This window comes from Talpa europaea (assembly GCF_964194135.1).
Source record: "Talpa europaea genome assembly, chromosome: 12".
In the NCBI taxonomy this organism is placed as follows: domain Eukaryota; kingdom Metazoa; phylum Chordata; class Mammalia; order Eulipotyphla; family Talpidae; genus Talpa; species Talpa europaea.
This window is the reverse complement of record NC_140079.1, coordinates 29,185,577-29,200,708: the sequence shown is the minus strand read 5'-3', so window position 1 is coordinate 29,200,708 and position 15,132 is coordinate 29,185,577. Positions and strand designations below refer to the sequence as shown.

The window sequence follows — 15,132 nt, the reverse complement described above, 5'->3', positions numbered from 1 at the left end:
AGAGGACTAGTATGAGCAGAAGGCAGATGAGGCAATCCTCAAGACGGGTCATGGAAACTTGATGATCAGCTGGATATGGACAAAGGAAAGGAATTTTTGTAAAATCTCCAAATGTTCACATAAAGGTGCATCATTGACCAGAGACAGTTCTCTTTAAGGTTCTATCCATAAAACCCTTAAGATGATATGATGTGGCTCCTAGTGGACACTCAGTAAGTAACAACATCACTATTATTAACTAAATCTTCAAATTCTGTGAGCCCAGCTATTTGAGTTCACTTTACAAGAGTTGGTGCTAACTCTGCTTTGTGTTGTTCTGGTTGCTCACATGATTCCCACCTTGGTCCACCCTTTCCTTCAGGTTATCTGACTTGTCTTCTGTCTTTGCACCATAGGTGGCTAGAGGTGCAAGTAGCTAATTTAACATGTCCACAGCACTGGGTGCAATACCTCCGACTTCTTCGGGAATCAATCTGGCCTGGTGGAGCTTTGCTTAAGTATCCTCGATCTGTAAGGACCAAGGAGCAGAAGATGGCTGCTAAGAAACAGGCTCTGCAGAGCTTGATGAGCATCCTGCCAGGTACTGGATGATAAGGTTGATTTTACAGATAAGTATTCCTTTGCTCTCCTGCTCTGCCGAGAATACCCCAAACCCTTCCCCATTTTTAAAAGGGTTTTAAATGTGGTAAGACTCAAAACCCTGTTGCCCCACAAGGATAACAGGAAAATGGTCAGGGCTGGGATTCTTTTACCTTTCACCCAAGTGATACTGAGGGAATGCAAAATGGACCACACCTAAGAGTCTGTGAGAATCATGGGTATTTACCTTGGGGCTGGCGAGGGACGCTCTCCTTCACCACGGCGGCAGGTCTGAGTCACTTCCAGCAGATGAAGACTCTGGTTTTCTGTCAGGTCACTGCACAGTGACCAGGGGGAATGATCTGTCCTGCAAAAGCTTACAGCTAATTAATTGGAACCACTGAGTAAAGTACATGGTCTTCAGCAGTAGATAAAAACTCTGAAGAGGGCTTTTTACCTTCACTTTGTATATTTTTAGAAAGTAAGGAAGGCAATTAACTCTGGTAACCAGGATTCAGTAATGAACTCTTTTTTTATTAGCTTTTTTTTTTTTTTTTTTATTGTTTGTTTGTTTTTGTCTAAACATGCACTGGGTACAGTCAGAAGCACGGGAGGGTGAGAGAACCCACCAGAGCCAGAGCTCTGGTGGGAGCAGAGCAGGCAGAAGGACCGAAACACACTGCTGAGGGGAGCAGCGGGCGGCAGGAGAGGTCTGCGCGCCATGCGGGACCCTCCTCTGGTGGCCGGGGAGCAGCCGGGGATCGAACCGGCGCTGCAGAGGCCACGGGCAGCTTCGCAACCCAGCGCTCAACCACTGCGCCACCGGGGAGGCCCAGCTTTTTTTTTTTTTTTTTAAAGATTTATGCATACAAGATCTGAGGTACAGGCCAAAGGTGTGGGGGCGGTGAGAGGATACACCAGAGACAGAGTGGGGAACAGAACAGGCAGACTGACTGAAATACACTGCTGAGGGGAGCAGCAGGTGAGTCAGGAGAGGTCTGCTGTGCCATGTGGGTAGCTTCCTGGCCATCCGGGGAGCAGGATCGAACTCATGCTGCAGAGGCTGCGGGTTGCTTCATAGTGCTATGCTTATTAACCCCTTGTACCACCAGGGAGGCCCTCAGTAATGAACTCTTACTAGCTTTGGACATTTGTATTTACTCTTACTAAGCTCTCATCTCCAGTCTAAACTGTTATATCAGAGAAGTGATAGGTTAAGTGATAGGTCACATAATTATTGTTTGAGGCCTGTTCTTATTTAGAAAACTAACAACATTTTTCTCAGCTTTTCCCTGTTTCCTGAGGATTTTAGTTTGGTAATGTGATTCTGAGGTATGCCACAAATACCCAGTTTCTAAAAGGAGATAGTCTAGAATCTAAGGCTTCAGTGGAAACACTAAATATTGTCTGTTTTTTCCTCTTCAGATATCGTAGTGGAAATCCTTGGGGTGAACAAATGCCAGCTGAGCTGGAGTCTGGTCTTGGAGTCAGTGCAGCAACCCCTCATCAACAGGTAGGTGGAGAAACACTGCCCAGCACAGCCGAATCTATGTCTGGCCTCAGAGTTGTCTAAGGCTTCCAAGTGATCAGTCCACACTGAGAAGACTGGAGCTGCAGTCTTGCCTTGCCCTGCACCCTGACTCCCCATGTGCTGTCCAGGTCCACACACACTAAGCAGACCCATGCTGCCAACTCCTGGACAGGGTGCCATGTCGTGAGTTGGTGTTGGCCCATCCACTGTTGGCATTTGGAAGAACGTAATGCTACTGAAAATGCCCTGTCACTGACCCAGGCTTATCCAGCGTGCTTCATGGGTCCTTTTGATATCTGCCAGCCACTATCTACACTGAGAGAATATCCCCTGACCTGTGCATTACAATCTGAATCCAATTACAAGCCAAATAATGACTCAGTTTTAGTTATGGCCTCGCGGGAAAGCTGTGATTAGTGTCAGGATTAGTTTGGACTTTACCTGAGTTTGGACTCTGATAAAGGAATGCGACGGGCTGGGTGAGCACATCTAGAATAATTCAGAAAAGGTCAGTATGTCTCTGACTGATAGCTTGGGATAGAATGCTGGAAAGTATTGAGTGCTTCCACGCCTCTCAAACCCTGTCGCAGAGCAGACAGTCTCTGTTAACTCTCGCTCCTAAAGGGTCCGGGCTTTTGCCTCACTGCCTATACATAACGTTTAACTCGGTAGTGATTCACTTTGAGAAACAGCAGTAATCAGGAGGTCTGAAAATTTTTAGTATGTTAATATCACATGGATTTCTCCTCCCTCACAGTTCTTCAGAGCAGTACTGGTGACTAATACAGCTATATCAATATGAATTCCCCCAAAATCTAGTCTCAAGTACATTTCTACCTTTATTGGGCCATAGCCCTTATTAGTTCAGTAGACTTGTATTTCATGGCAGAAGCTTCATCAAGCTGTTGAAGTTTGAAGTCCAGTGAGAATCAGTAATAGCTGAGAAGGGGGAAGGAAAATACATTCATCAAAAAGATCTGGCGTCTTGACTGAGCCAGACCCTACACTAAGTTGTTTTGTCCATTTGTTTCAGACATTTGATTTACTGCCTTTGGGACATCCTCCTGGAATTCTTGGATCTCAGTGCCTCTGTTAAGGAGTCTCCTATAACCACCTCTGCCTCAGCAGCCCCCAGCAACTCCAGGAGCACGAGTGTCTCCCCTTAGACTGGAGATCATTCCCATTCTTTGAAGACTGGAAAAGGAGAGTTTCTGTGCCACCCGAAGACGAGTCAGGAAGCCTGTGCCTCGGGAACCCGGCTGTAGCTCAGAAGGCCTGGGTCCCAGCGCACCGCTCTCCCCCGAGCTGTACTCCATCAGCAAGTGACAGGGGAACATACGTACCAATTGCATGAACACCCATTTCCATAGCTTTCTGTGGTGACTGGAGCATAGCTAGTGGGTAGGTCCTGTTTCCTTTGGAAAAGGAAGCTGTGAGGTAGAGGAATGAGCCCCTTTTGCCTCGACTTTCACATTTCTCCCTAAGATTTTGTGCCAGTCACCTGGCCCTGTGTGTCTATGCACTTATTCTACCAACACAAGCTTTGGAGAGACCAGGAAAAAAGCTATTGCCAGATTTCCTTGAAGGAAAATACAGTCTTCTGCGCTGTCTGTTCCTACCATGAAGCTGAAAATTCAAGACCACTCTTGAAAGCCAGACCCCAGGATCCTGTCTAGTTTAACAACAATTCCAGAAGAGAGAAGGAAAACTTCTCAAGGGACTCCTTGCTCATTGGCTATTTTCCAACACATCAACCCTGTGGAGGATGTCTCTGAAAACTGCTTCCCTAAGTGGCTACATTTTTCCCTGAAAACTTCAAAGCCTACAGCCAACACTTCTAGTAGAGCCACTCCACCCTCCACACCCTTTCCTGAAACAGTTGCATCACAGATTTTATTTATTAGCTTTCCTCCCTGCCCCCTCACCATGAGCAGTTGAGTGGCCCTGGTGACCTCTCTGTCTTCAACAAAATTGCCTGGCAAGTTGCATACTTAGCCCACAGTTCCCCGAGGACTCACTCCACACTGAGAATGCCCAGCGAGTAGGAAACGCAGTGGGAGGGCAGATTTCTCTCCACAAGTCTGTGCCAGGGAACTTTTACTCTGAAGTAATAGAAGACTTGCAGGGAATTGATAATCCATAAAAAACTTCATTTCCTGTTCCTTAAGGATCTAATTAGTCTTTAAGAACACCACTGATGAAGGCAAAGGTGTTCTGTCAGGCTGCAGGGCCCGTTAGAAAGATGGAACAATTAGGAGACGCACTGTTAGAAAAGGAGACAGTCCCAGGGCAGCAATGCCCCAGGGCATGCGAGCAGCCGGCAGAGGTTTACAGGGAGCAAGGCTTCTGCTCACCCCTTGGCCCTTTTGCTTTGTATCTGCTGTTAGTGCCCTGCTTTCAGTGAATTATGGATCCTCCCATGTGGAGAAGAGGCTTAGGGTTGGACCAATAAGGATGGGGGCAGGTCTAGAACAAATGTCAAGGTTCTCTTAGACTCTGAAGTTGATTCACACACAATTAAAGTGGTTTATGGAAAAAGTTGTGAACTATTTTTACCCCTTCACCCCACAGCATTTAAACATAAGTTGTGTGCTGATGTAATCAAAAGGCTTTAGGTGTGCTATTAGATACCTCATGACATCTTTTAGCCTTAAAATTTGATTGTTTCAGTGACTTGATGGCTACAAAGTTCTCAAAGCACCTCCCACACTAGGCACTCAAGCTGCTCAGCATCTCTGCCTTTGCTAAGTATTTGCAGGATTGCGAGTCTGTCCTCACTTAGTGGCGCCAATCCTTGACCTCCTCGGGCTAGAGTCACGATGCTGTTTGGGAGAGGCACAGGTGGCCAGCCCTGTCTTCTGCTACCCTTCTCGCCCGTGTTGTGCCCTGTCCTAAGTGTATGCACGCAGCCATCTGTATTGTTTTGAATCTGCTGCTAGTTCTGGCTCATGTGACACAAAACCAGGACATAAGCTGACACCATAAAATTCCAGTGGCTATTCTAAGGTATCTTTTGGCACTTCCAGCCCAAAGAAAACTTCCTCTTATTTCATGTTACGTAAGAGATCCCACTTCTACTCTCTCTGCCCCAAAGAGATAAGCTGTCTTCAGGCCCTCCTTCTGCCCAGAAGGGAAATGCTAGATATCACCATGGAAATAACTAGAACCCATCTGGCTTTGCGAGGACCTGCCAAGTTTGAGTAGCAGGTTCAGGCAACAAGGGAGATGGCATTTGGGAGAGAGCCACAGATATCAGGAAAACATGCTCCCTGCTGAGAGCGTGGTGAGAGGCCAGGAAGAACAGGGCTGGCCTGACTCAGAGCATCCTTGATTTTTCCTTTACCTCCTCGGTCCTTACATTTTCCACCAGCCCTCGGGCTTTTACAGCAGCCAATACCAGTTGTTAGGTCGCAGGGGAAATGAAAATATGTGTAAATATCCCTGAGTATATGAATTAGGATGATTTGAACTGCAATGTAACTACATTTCTTCTATGAAATGAGCACAAGTAGGTGAGTCCCAGAGGTGTTGGGATCTGGCAGTGCCAACCCCATGAGTGGTGCCAGTTCCTCCCCTCTTACTGCTCCACCCTTGTCCACGTTCTGTCCTGCCTCAGGCCACCTCCCTCCGTGGTCGCTGCAGTTTGGACCATCACCTTTATGCCCAGCAATATCTGTGAAAAGAAGCATTATCTCATGTTTTCTTTTGAAGAAGGAGAAAATCACTGCAAGCCCTTTGAGAACTGCCTCACCTGTAAGCCAGTCCACTGACACTGACAACGGCGTTGCTTCTGGCTTGCAATCATCTTTACTCCCAGAGAGGAGGTCACCCTCCATGAAGGGTTGATACCTACGAAAAATAGACGTTCGCAGGGAAGAAGCAGAGAATGGGTGTTGATAATGTCTGTTACAGGGTCTTTCTGCCACCATCAGCAATGCCCTGTGGGACCCTGAAAATGCCCGGTACCAGCTCAGGGATAACATGAAGATGCCACCTTTAGAACTTCACTTACACTAACTTATTTAACCCAGACATCAACCAGTGGAGTAGGCTGCATGGTGCTTCCCCATTTTATAGTGCGGAACACACCAGAAAGGGGATTTGCAAAAAGTCACTTGCAGGGCTAGTTACAGAGCTTATCATTCTGCACTCAAACCCACATGCATAATCACCATGCTAATCTGCTTCTCTTACAAAATAGGACTGGGTTTCACCTTTAAGGAGCCTGGAGTCTACGGGTTAGACTGGTGGCCTACGGGTTAAGCCTCAGCACTATCACCGCTGCGAAATGAGTTTGCGCCCTGGTCAGGGAGCTACATGGCACAGCAGACCTCTCCTGTCTCACCCACTGCTCCCCTCAGGAGTATATTTCAGTAAATCTGCCTCTTCTGCTCCCCACTCTGGTGAATCCGCTCACCCTCCCCCTGAACCCTCTGGCCTACACCCCAGTTCTTTTACGCAAAAAATAATTATTTTTTAAAAAAGAGTCTGGAGTCTAGTAGAACAATCGGCAAACATTTTTCGTAAAGGTGCAGAGAACACACTTCATGGCCATGTGGGGGTTTCTGTTGCAAATACTCAGGACCTCCATCGTACTGTGGCAGCAGTTGTGGGTGATACACAAGTGACCAGCTGTGTACCAGTAAAACTTTATCTGTAAAAACAGGCAGCTGGCCAGGCTTGACTCATGCATAGTTTGCAGATCCCTTGTTTTGTGGGAAGAGTTTTGATTAAACTCCTGTGTGTGTGCATGTCACTTACCTGGGATCTTGTTAAAATCCAAATGTTGATAACAGCAATCCTGGTTCCCAAGCTCCGAGGTGGATGTCACTGAGAATGTAGATCATCAGCTAGTCTGAGTACCAGGCCTAAAACACAGACAATTCCAACTGGGTGTGATTCGTGAACTATAAGTAAGTAGGAAGGGCTTCTAGTTAAGATTGAGAGACCATGGGAAGCCTGAGGTGGAAATACCTGAATTGACTCTGGAAAGATTAATAAGAATTAGCCATTGAAAGCATGGAGAGGCGGTCTAGATGGAGGAACAGTGAACATGGATACAAAGACAGAGAGCAGGGCCTCCCTGGTGGTGCAGCAGTTGAGCACTGGGCTGTGAAGCTGCCCGCAGCCTCTGCAGCACCAGTTTGATCCCCGGTCGCTGGCGAGGGTCCCACATGACACGACAGACCTCTCCTGCCATGTCCGCTGCTCCCCTCAGCAGTGCATTTCGTCGGTCTGCCTGTTCTGCTCCCCTCTCTGGCTCTGGCGAATTTTCTCACCCTCCTGCGCTTCTGACTATACCCAGTGCTTATATAAATAAATAAATCTTAAAAAAAAAACAAAACAAAAAACAAACACACAGAGCAGTCACTAAAAGACAGAAACATGTGATTCCACTTCTCTGAGAGAGATACCTGGAGACCTTAGAGGAGTTGTTGGGGATGGAGGGGGGAGGGTGAGCTGTTACATAATGGATACAGACTTGTTTTGCAGTATGGAATAGATCTGGAGATCTGTTTTAAATGTGAATATACTTAACACTAAACTGTATACTTAAACATGATTAATGGTAAATGTACTACAATCAAAACATTTTTCTTTTTTTAAAGAAAGAGTCTTGGAGAGTTGCTGGTAGGAGCAGAGCACGCAGGGGAGTGAGACATGCTGAGGAACCTGGGGTGGTTCTCTCACTGCAGGATGGGGAGCCATTGAAGAAACTTCCTGTTTTATACTGGTTACAAGGTTGACAATCCCTGCTACTTGATTGCAGTAAAGTAGCCGGTCTGAGTCCTCCTTCTGTGGACTTGACTCCTGCCTCAGTCATTATTTCACCCCCTTTAATTTCTTCAAACCTACTTCTATTTTTTAAATATATGACTTGAGGGAATTGTAGCATATAATGGACCCTGATCGAAACCCTGGCTGTGCCTATTTATCAGCTACAAGGATGTGACAGCTAAGTGACTAAGCTTCAGTGAGACTTAAATTTCTCTTACAAAAAATGTCACATACAACCATTCTGAGAATTGGTGAGATAGGGCCTCCCTGGTGGTGCAAGGGGTTAAGCACCGCACTATGAAGCAATCCACAGCCTCTGCAGCACAAGTTCTATCCCCAGCCAGGGAGCTACCCACATGGCGCAGCAGACCTCTCCTGACTCACCCGCTGCTCTCCTCAGCAGTATATTTCAGTCAATCTGCCTGTCCTGTTCCCCACTCTGTCTCTGGTGAATCTTCTCACCCCACACACATACACCTCTGGCCTGTACCCCAGCTCTTGTATGCATAAATAAATAAATCTTAAAAAAGAAAAAACAGTTCCTTTAAAAAAAAAATTGGTGAGACAGTCTATAATATCAAGTACATCAACAGCATGTGGTCCCCTTCCCTGCTGTCTGAGGGAGCAGGTGGAGACACCTTGTGTCAGGCACCCAGTCAGCCACTCTGTCCTGTGGCCAACCGTGGGTTGCACAGCCCCCTCGGAACCTGCTGTTTATCCTTTTCCCTGGAACAAGCTGTGTTTTCCCAGAATGAGGAAAGAAAGGTTAGTCAACCCTGCTGGATACAGCTGGGAATGGGAACCAGGAAGAGTGGTAATTGGGAAGAAAGGGAAACCATGATGCTTTTGTAGTTGAAGGCCCAGCTGGGCTACCTCTGCCAGAACTTGGCACCTCTGTTTCCTTTCCATTGGGAACGCCAGAAATCACAGGGCAGAGGACTTTGTGAACTAGAGAATGAAACCACTGAAGGGTCAGCTTCAGCAAGCAACCCTCCGTCACTCCTTGAAGTATAAAGCATAAGATACTACTACACACAGAACAGTCCTTCTTGGTACAGAGCAGTTGAGGCGGAGGGAGGCTACTACCCCCAGACATAATTCCACATCCTAAGATTAGTCCTGGGTAGTTTAAAGAAAGAAAGAACAAAGAAGGCATACACCTAAGAAGCAAGTGAAAAATCACCAGAACCTTTCCCTGCTGTGACCCAGTACAGCAGGGCTTAAAGCAGAGGCAGCTCTAAAGTGGCGAGGAGAACCAGGCTCCTTGGCCGATGCACTGTGCTATTCTCAGACCAGCTGAGCCTACTTGCCACCTCCCTCTCACTTCTCACCTGTCTCTGGTCTGAAAGAAAGTACCTTTGAATGCGACTTTTTGGGAAGTGAGAACAAGCATGTGATCATGTGATGGAACACAAGTCTGATTTCTGCTACAGGTGTGTCTGTACAAGTTACAAGCACAGATTCAGAAGGAAGACTGGGGGGAAAGAGTAAAACAGGGCCTCTTGGGTGGTGCAGCGGTTGAGTGCTGGGCTGCAAAGCTGCCCACAGGCTCTGCAGCGCCGGTTTGATCCCCGGCTGCCGGCGAGGGTCCTACAAGGCGCGCAGACCTCTCCTGCCGCGCCCGCTGCTCCCATCAGCAGTGCATTTCATCAGTCTGCCTGTTCTGTTCCCCGCTCTGTCTCTGGTGAATCCTCTCACCCTCCTGCACATCTGGTCTGTACCCCAGTTCTTATATAAATAGATAAATCTTTTTTTAAAAAAGAAAAGAATAAGACAAAGTAAAAAGGAAATAACAAAGATCCAGATTCAGAAAACATTTCTGGAAGTCATATCATTATCTACTTATTTTAATCCAAAATAGACCCTTGTCACCAGTCAGTCTCTGTTCAGGAAATGCAAACTCATTTTAATATTAAAGCCTTATAATGACTAAGATGACGTCTGTGATTGATATATAAATAATATACACTTGCCTTATTTTTTTCCTCCCCCTCATGTTCCTGTAACTGTGAGCAATGGAGAGTTGGATATAATTACTTCCAGACATTTGAGTTAATCCAGGAGGTAAAGACCAAGTTAGATAAACACAAAAGTCTGCAATTGTGGATAAAGGCCCTAACCTGTCTACAGAAGCTAAGTTTGTGTGTCCTGGTGATTGCTAAGCCTGGGTAATAAGCCCCTGCACCTATCTCCCTTGTGGAAGAATCATACTGGCCCCATATCAGCCAAAATAACTTAACCATGGTGTAGCAAAATGTCTGCATCTCATATCTTACCATCAGTAGGGAGGTTATACTTACTTAAATCTTTGGGAGTCTGCATCATTTGCAACTACATATTGCAAGTCCAAATTCAACCAAGTGAAGGCAAGCCAGTTCCTTTCCAGCATCAGATGGCTGTGTTGAACTCCTTGTATTATCTACAGACAAATGATTCTGTTACAGGGCAGGGAGAGGGGCACCCCAGAGCCCCCAAATCTGCCTGATCTAAATAAGTTCTTCCATCAGCCACATTAACACAAAACATGTAAGACTTTAATGAAAAGGAACTTTAATACAATTAGTAAACAATACAGAAAAGGGAAAGAATAGTTTCTAAATCAAGCACCCAAAGTTACCCGTCCCTTCATGGGTAAAAGTTCCCCCAAGCAGGACTGGCCCAGGGCCAAAGCCTGCCACAAGACTAAAGCACCTTCCAGTGGGGACCCACAGAAAAGGATCAGAAACAACCAGACAAGTCTGGGAGAAAAAGAGCAAAATCAAAATCAAGGTAAAAGCTGCTATTGTTATCCTCCCCATTGGTCTCTCACCCACATCTGTGTCACCCAGTCCATGACCAAAAGGCAAGCACAGTTTCTTCACATGTCTCTCAACTCCATGTGCCTCCTCCAGGTCTCCTTCTGGCTCCATCCTTCTTCCTTCCTTCCTCAGTCTCCTCTGCAGCAGCTTCTCTCCCTGCTCAGCTACACCCTCCTTTGGGTGGGGCAGGAAACCTGGAACCTCCCCCTTTCCTGGGGACCACCCTGTTACAATTCAAGAACAGTGAGGGCGCCTTTCATGAAGGCTTCATGCATGCCAAGGAGACTCATGTGGGCATGGTTGAAAATAAGGCCAACGTGGGGACAGAAAGCATTATGGAGATGGTATAGGCAGGTTAGATGAGATGGCTCAGACATCTTGGAGCTTGCATTCTACTCTTTCCTGCTTCTTGTTGGTGCATGCTCCAGGTGCGTCCTTCCTGCTGCCATCTGTACACAGGTGAGCACCCTCTACCCATCAGGGCCAATTCAGATTCCACTCTCTCCATGAAGCTTTTTCTGGTTGTGCCAGCCAATGCTTCCTCTCCTTCCTCTGAAGAATCATATTGCCCACTAGCTGCCAAAAATCTTAACCACCTCCTAGCAAAATATCTCCATTTCATATCTTGCCATTAGGGAGGTTATACGTGAGTTATTTCCACTGCTTCCAAAATCAATGTGCATACAGATGGGGTCTTCAGTAGAGATTATAATTCTTCAAGGACAAGGAGTAGATCTTGCATCTTTTCTCTTCCCATTACATCCCTATGCCTCCTCGCCCTTCCTGTATGATGCCCAGTCCATAGTAGGTATCAAATAAATACTGAAGCTCATTTCATTAGATTGTTTATTAACATTTATGAGGTAAAATTTGTGAATAAATCCAATGAACGAAGAATTTCCTGAGGACAGAGCATGAAGACAGGGACGGGGGGGAAGCAAAACTTCATTTGTTGGACATTATATCTTTATTCAGCAGCCAATAGCCAATGAAAGAATTTTATTCTTATGTATCCTATGCCAAAACCTAAACCATTTCAACAGTACCTTTCACACTCTTATGTGAGCCATAAGCTCTGAAACTGGAAGTTTCTTAAAGAAAATTGGTTGTGATTTGAAAATGTTTTTTAAAGTGATTCAGTCACAATAGTGCCCAACATACCCTGTTGACTCTCCAGCCCCCATCTTTCCTGTTTTACAACCATCCCAGGCCAGGTAGGTTCATTGTCAGTTCTCGCAGATGAAAAGATGATTTTGGAGCCTTTGGTAGATTTTTACAGGCCTTTAATGCTGAATCAGGGAACAGACCAGCTTTCTCTCAGTATTTCTGACTGTCTCAGCTCCCTGTTCTCCCTCTATAGCCTTACCACCACCACTGCCCATCTATCCCCTTGCAACAGGTGTCCCTATTTACATATGTGCATGCCCAGTGCACTCTGGGCCCAGGTGTCCATAATTACAGGTGTGCTTGCTAGACCAAAGGTGCCCAATCACAGATGCTAATGGCAGTGAAGGTGTAAAAAAGTCTAAATTTTTTTAAAGATTTATTTATGCATACAAGAACTGGGGTGCAAGCCAGAGGTGCAGGTGCTGGGAGTGAGAGAATTCACCAGAGACAGAGTGGGGAGCAGAACAGGTGGATCTACTGCACTACACTGCTGAGGGGAGCAGCTGGTGAGGCAGAAGAGGTCTGCTGCGCCATGTGGGTCAGCTCTCTGGCCAGCCAGGGATTGAACTTGTGCTGCAGTGGCTTGTGCTGAAGTGGCTAGCAACAGCTTGATAGCACTGTCACTAACCCCTGTGCTACCAGGGAGACCCCCCCACAAAAAAGCCTAATTTTTGACTCATTTACCTTATACTCCCCTTCTCTATCTCACTGTGGTTGGTAAACTAAAATAAAAGCCTTCCTGTCCTAGATGCAAATTTATAGGGGATGTGTTTACTATGAAGAGAAAGATAACTTTCTCTTCCTCTATATGACTGCTTTAAAATTATCTGGGAAATTCTTTGGTCCCAAATTTTTAAAAAAGATTTATTTATGCATACAAGAACTGGGGTACAGGCCAGAGGTGTGGGGGGGGGGTGAGAGGATTCACCAGAGACAGAGTGGGAAACAGAACAGGCAGACTGACTGAAATACACTGCTGAGGGGAGCAGCAGGTGAGACAGGAGAGGTCTGCTGTGCCATGTGGGTAGCTCCCTGGCGGGGATCAAACTGGTGCTACAGAGGCTGTGGATAGCTTCATAGTGCTGTGCTTAACCTCTTGTGCCACCAGGGATCCCAGATTTTAAATTCTCTATTTTTTTCTTCTTTCTCTAACAGCTTATGTCTAAGCTAGCACAAGAAACTTTCTTCAAAGCCAAAACAATAATCTTTTTTTTCCCAAAGTAATAATCTTCGAGAAAAAAAAAAAAAGTTCGCATCAGTTCTCCTCTCTTACAAGGGTGTTTGCTGTTTTCTCCATCACAAATGCTGCTGCAACTATTTGCCCACACACAGCAGATCAAAAGTAGGCAGCTGCCTGTGAGTGAAAATGCGGCCTTCTAGACTGTTTACAAGCATCTAATCAAATCCAAGAATGAAAACACCTGGAACACCTGCAGGTCCGTGTGGGGGGCTGTGGGGGTAAAAGCACCTGCTCTTTGAGGGACCCCATCTAGGTCCTAATTTAAGAGGGCAGGTAAATCAGGAGAGGAGGCAGTTCAATCTGAGAATTAAAACAATGATGCATTTCATAAAGAGAAGGAAAAGCTAGAGCATTTAGTACTGGGTCATACACTGTCTTGGAGGAGGCCTGCTGAGGAAGGCTCCCATCTGCTGTGGAGGAAAGGTCATTCCCTGTGCCAGTGCACATTTGCAGAACACTTGATGTGTAATAGACTCTGGAGCCAAATTTAGTTCTGTATCCACCCTGGGGCAGATTGGTCAGTATCCAGTGTAAACCTCCTTGGGATTAACCACTTATTCCAGTGTAGAGCACTGGATAATTAATACCAGATCTGTTGCAAATAGCTTTGTACATACTGTATATGGGTGAGGACCCAAAGGCTTACTTTCTGCTGATCTGTTTGGCTGAGATAAAGAAACTGTGGCCTCAGCCTTTGAAACAATCCCCATGTACCTTGCACAAAGGTGGGCTTGGTGGCATGTGGTACCCACAAGGTGACAGAAGTGAGGCGATGAGTGTATGTGCCTGGACCCCACAGCAGTGTCTGTAGCCTCGGTGCTGGGTGAGCAGGGTAGTGTGTCTGAGCAGCCTGGAGAGGACCGAGGCCAGGACTCATGTTAAAGCAAGCTGAGTGTCGAGGTTTCAGACATGGGAGGATGTCCACGGTTGGGGTAGAATGACCAGTGGTCTCTCTAAGACCAGGATTCTGTGTTTTTCCCAAGTAATGGAAATGGTCTTCACTTAGTCTTTCATAGTAAGCAGCATTGAATCAATAGTTTGCCTCACCCAAAACCTTCTCTATGTTTACTTCTGAAACCTTTAATTAAAAAGGAAGCCTGGGGCCTCCCCTGGTGGCGCAGCAGTTGAGCGCTGGGCTGCGAGCCTGCGCGCAGCCTCTGCAGCGATGGTTCATTCCCCGGCCACAGGCAAGGGTCCCACAAATAAAATTTTAAAAAAGGAAGCCTGGCAAATAACAGGGCGGGAAAGCTTTTTTTTTTAAAAAAAAAACTTCATATCTCTGTCCTTTCTTTTTCTCAGGCAGCCCTAAAATAGCTTTTTCCTTGTTTCTAAAATTTTCTCCCATATCAGCTTCCCAATCTTTGGTTTAACTTGGCTGGCCCTCTAGTCTAGGTTTTTTTTTTTTTTTTTTTTTTAAGATTTATTTATACATGCATACAAGAACCAGGGTACAGGCCAGATGCGCGGGAGGATGAGAGGATTCACCAGAAACAGAGTGGGGAGCAGAACAGGCAGACTGACTGAAATACACTGCTGAGGGGAGCAGCGGGCAAGACAGGAGAGGTCTGCTGCGCCATGTGGGAATCTCTCTAGCTGGCCGGGAATTGAACCCATGCTACAGAGGCTGCAGACAGCTTCACAGAGCTATCCTTAACCGCCTGCGCCACCAGGGGCGGCCCTAGTCTAGTTTTTGATAAATTAATATGGATATCAACTTAAGGCTCCATGTAAACCTTAAATATGTGATATTCCTAGCATTTGACCACATAATATTCTATGAGGAAGATTGCTCTAGTATTCCCTTCCATGAAATCAGAGTAACCACCATACCATACAATTAAATGTTCTGATAAACCCAAAGTACTCCAAAGTACTCACAATTTTATGGACACATAAAAGTTTATGGACACACGCAATTTTTTTGTGTTCCCCCCAAATTCATATATGGCAGCCATAATCCCCATTGTGATGCCAATAGGTAAGCCCTTGAGAGGTAACTGGATTTAGATGAGGTCATACAGGTGGGGCCCTCTAGTGCC

General features: G+C 46.1%; 1 protein-coding gene across 1 annotated transcript in view; it reads left to right on the top strand.

The window, feature by feature from the left end:
- The window catches only part of SNX19 (sorting nexin 19), a gene marked incomplete at both ends in the record, with an annotated part of 30,785 nt that extends 27,509 nt beyond the window's left edge, over window positions 1-3,276 (top strand). Inside the window, 3 exons of the mRNA XM_084249938.1 lie at window positions 396-580; window positions 2,005-2,092; window positions 3,144-3,276. Of these exons, the coding sequence (XP_084106064.1) occupies window positions 396-580; window positions 2,005-2,092; window positions 3,144-3,276 (406 nt within the window). The remainder of the gene's footprint in view (window positions 1-395; window positions 581-2,004; window positions 2,093-3,143) is intronic.
- Window positions 3,277-15,132: the final 11,856 nt, after the last annotated feature.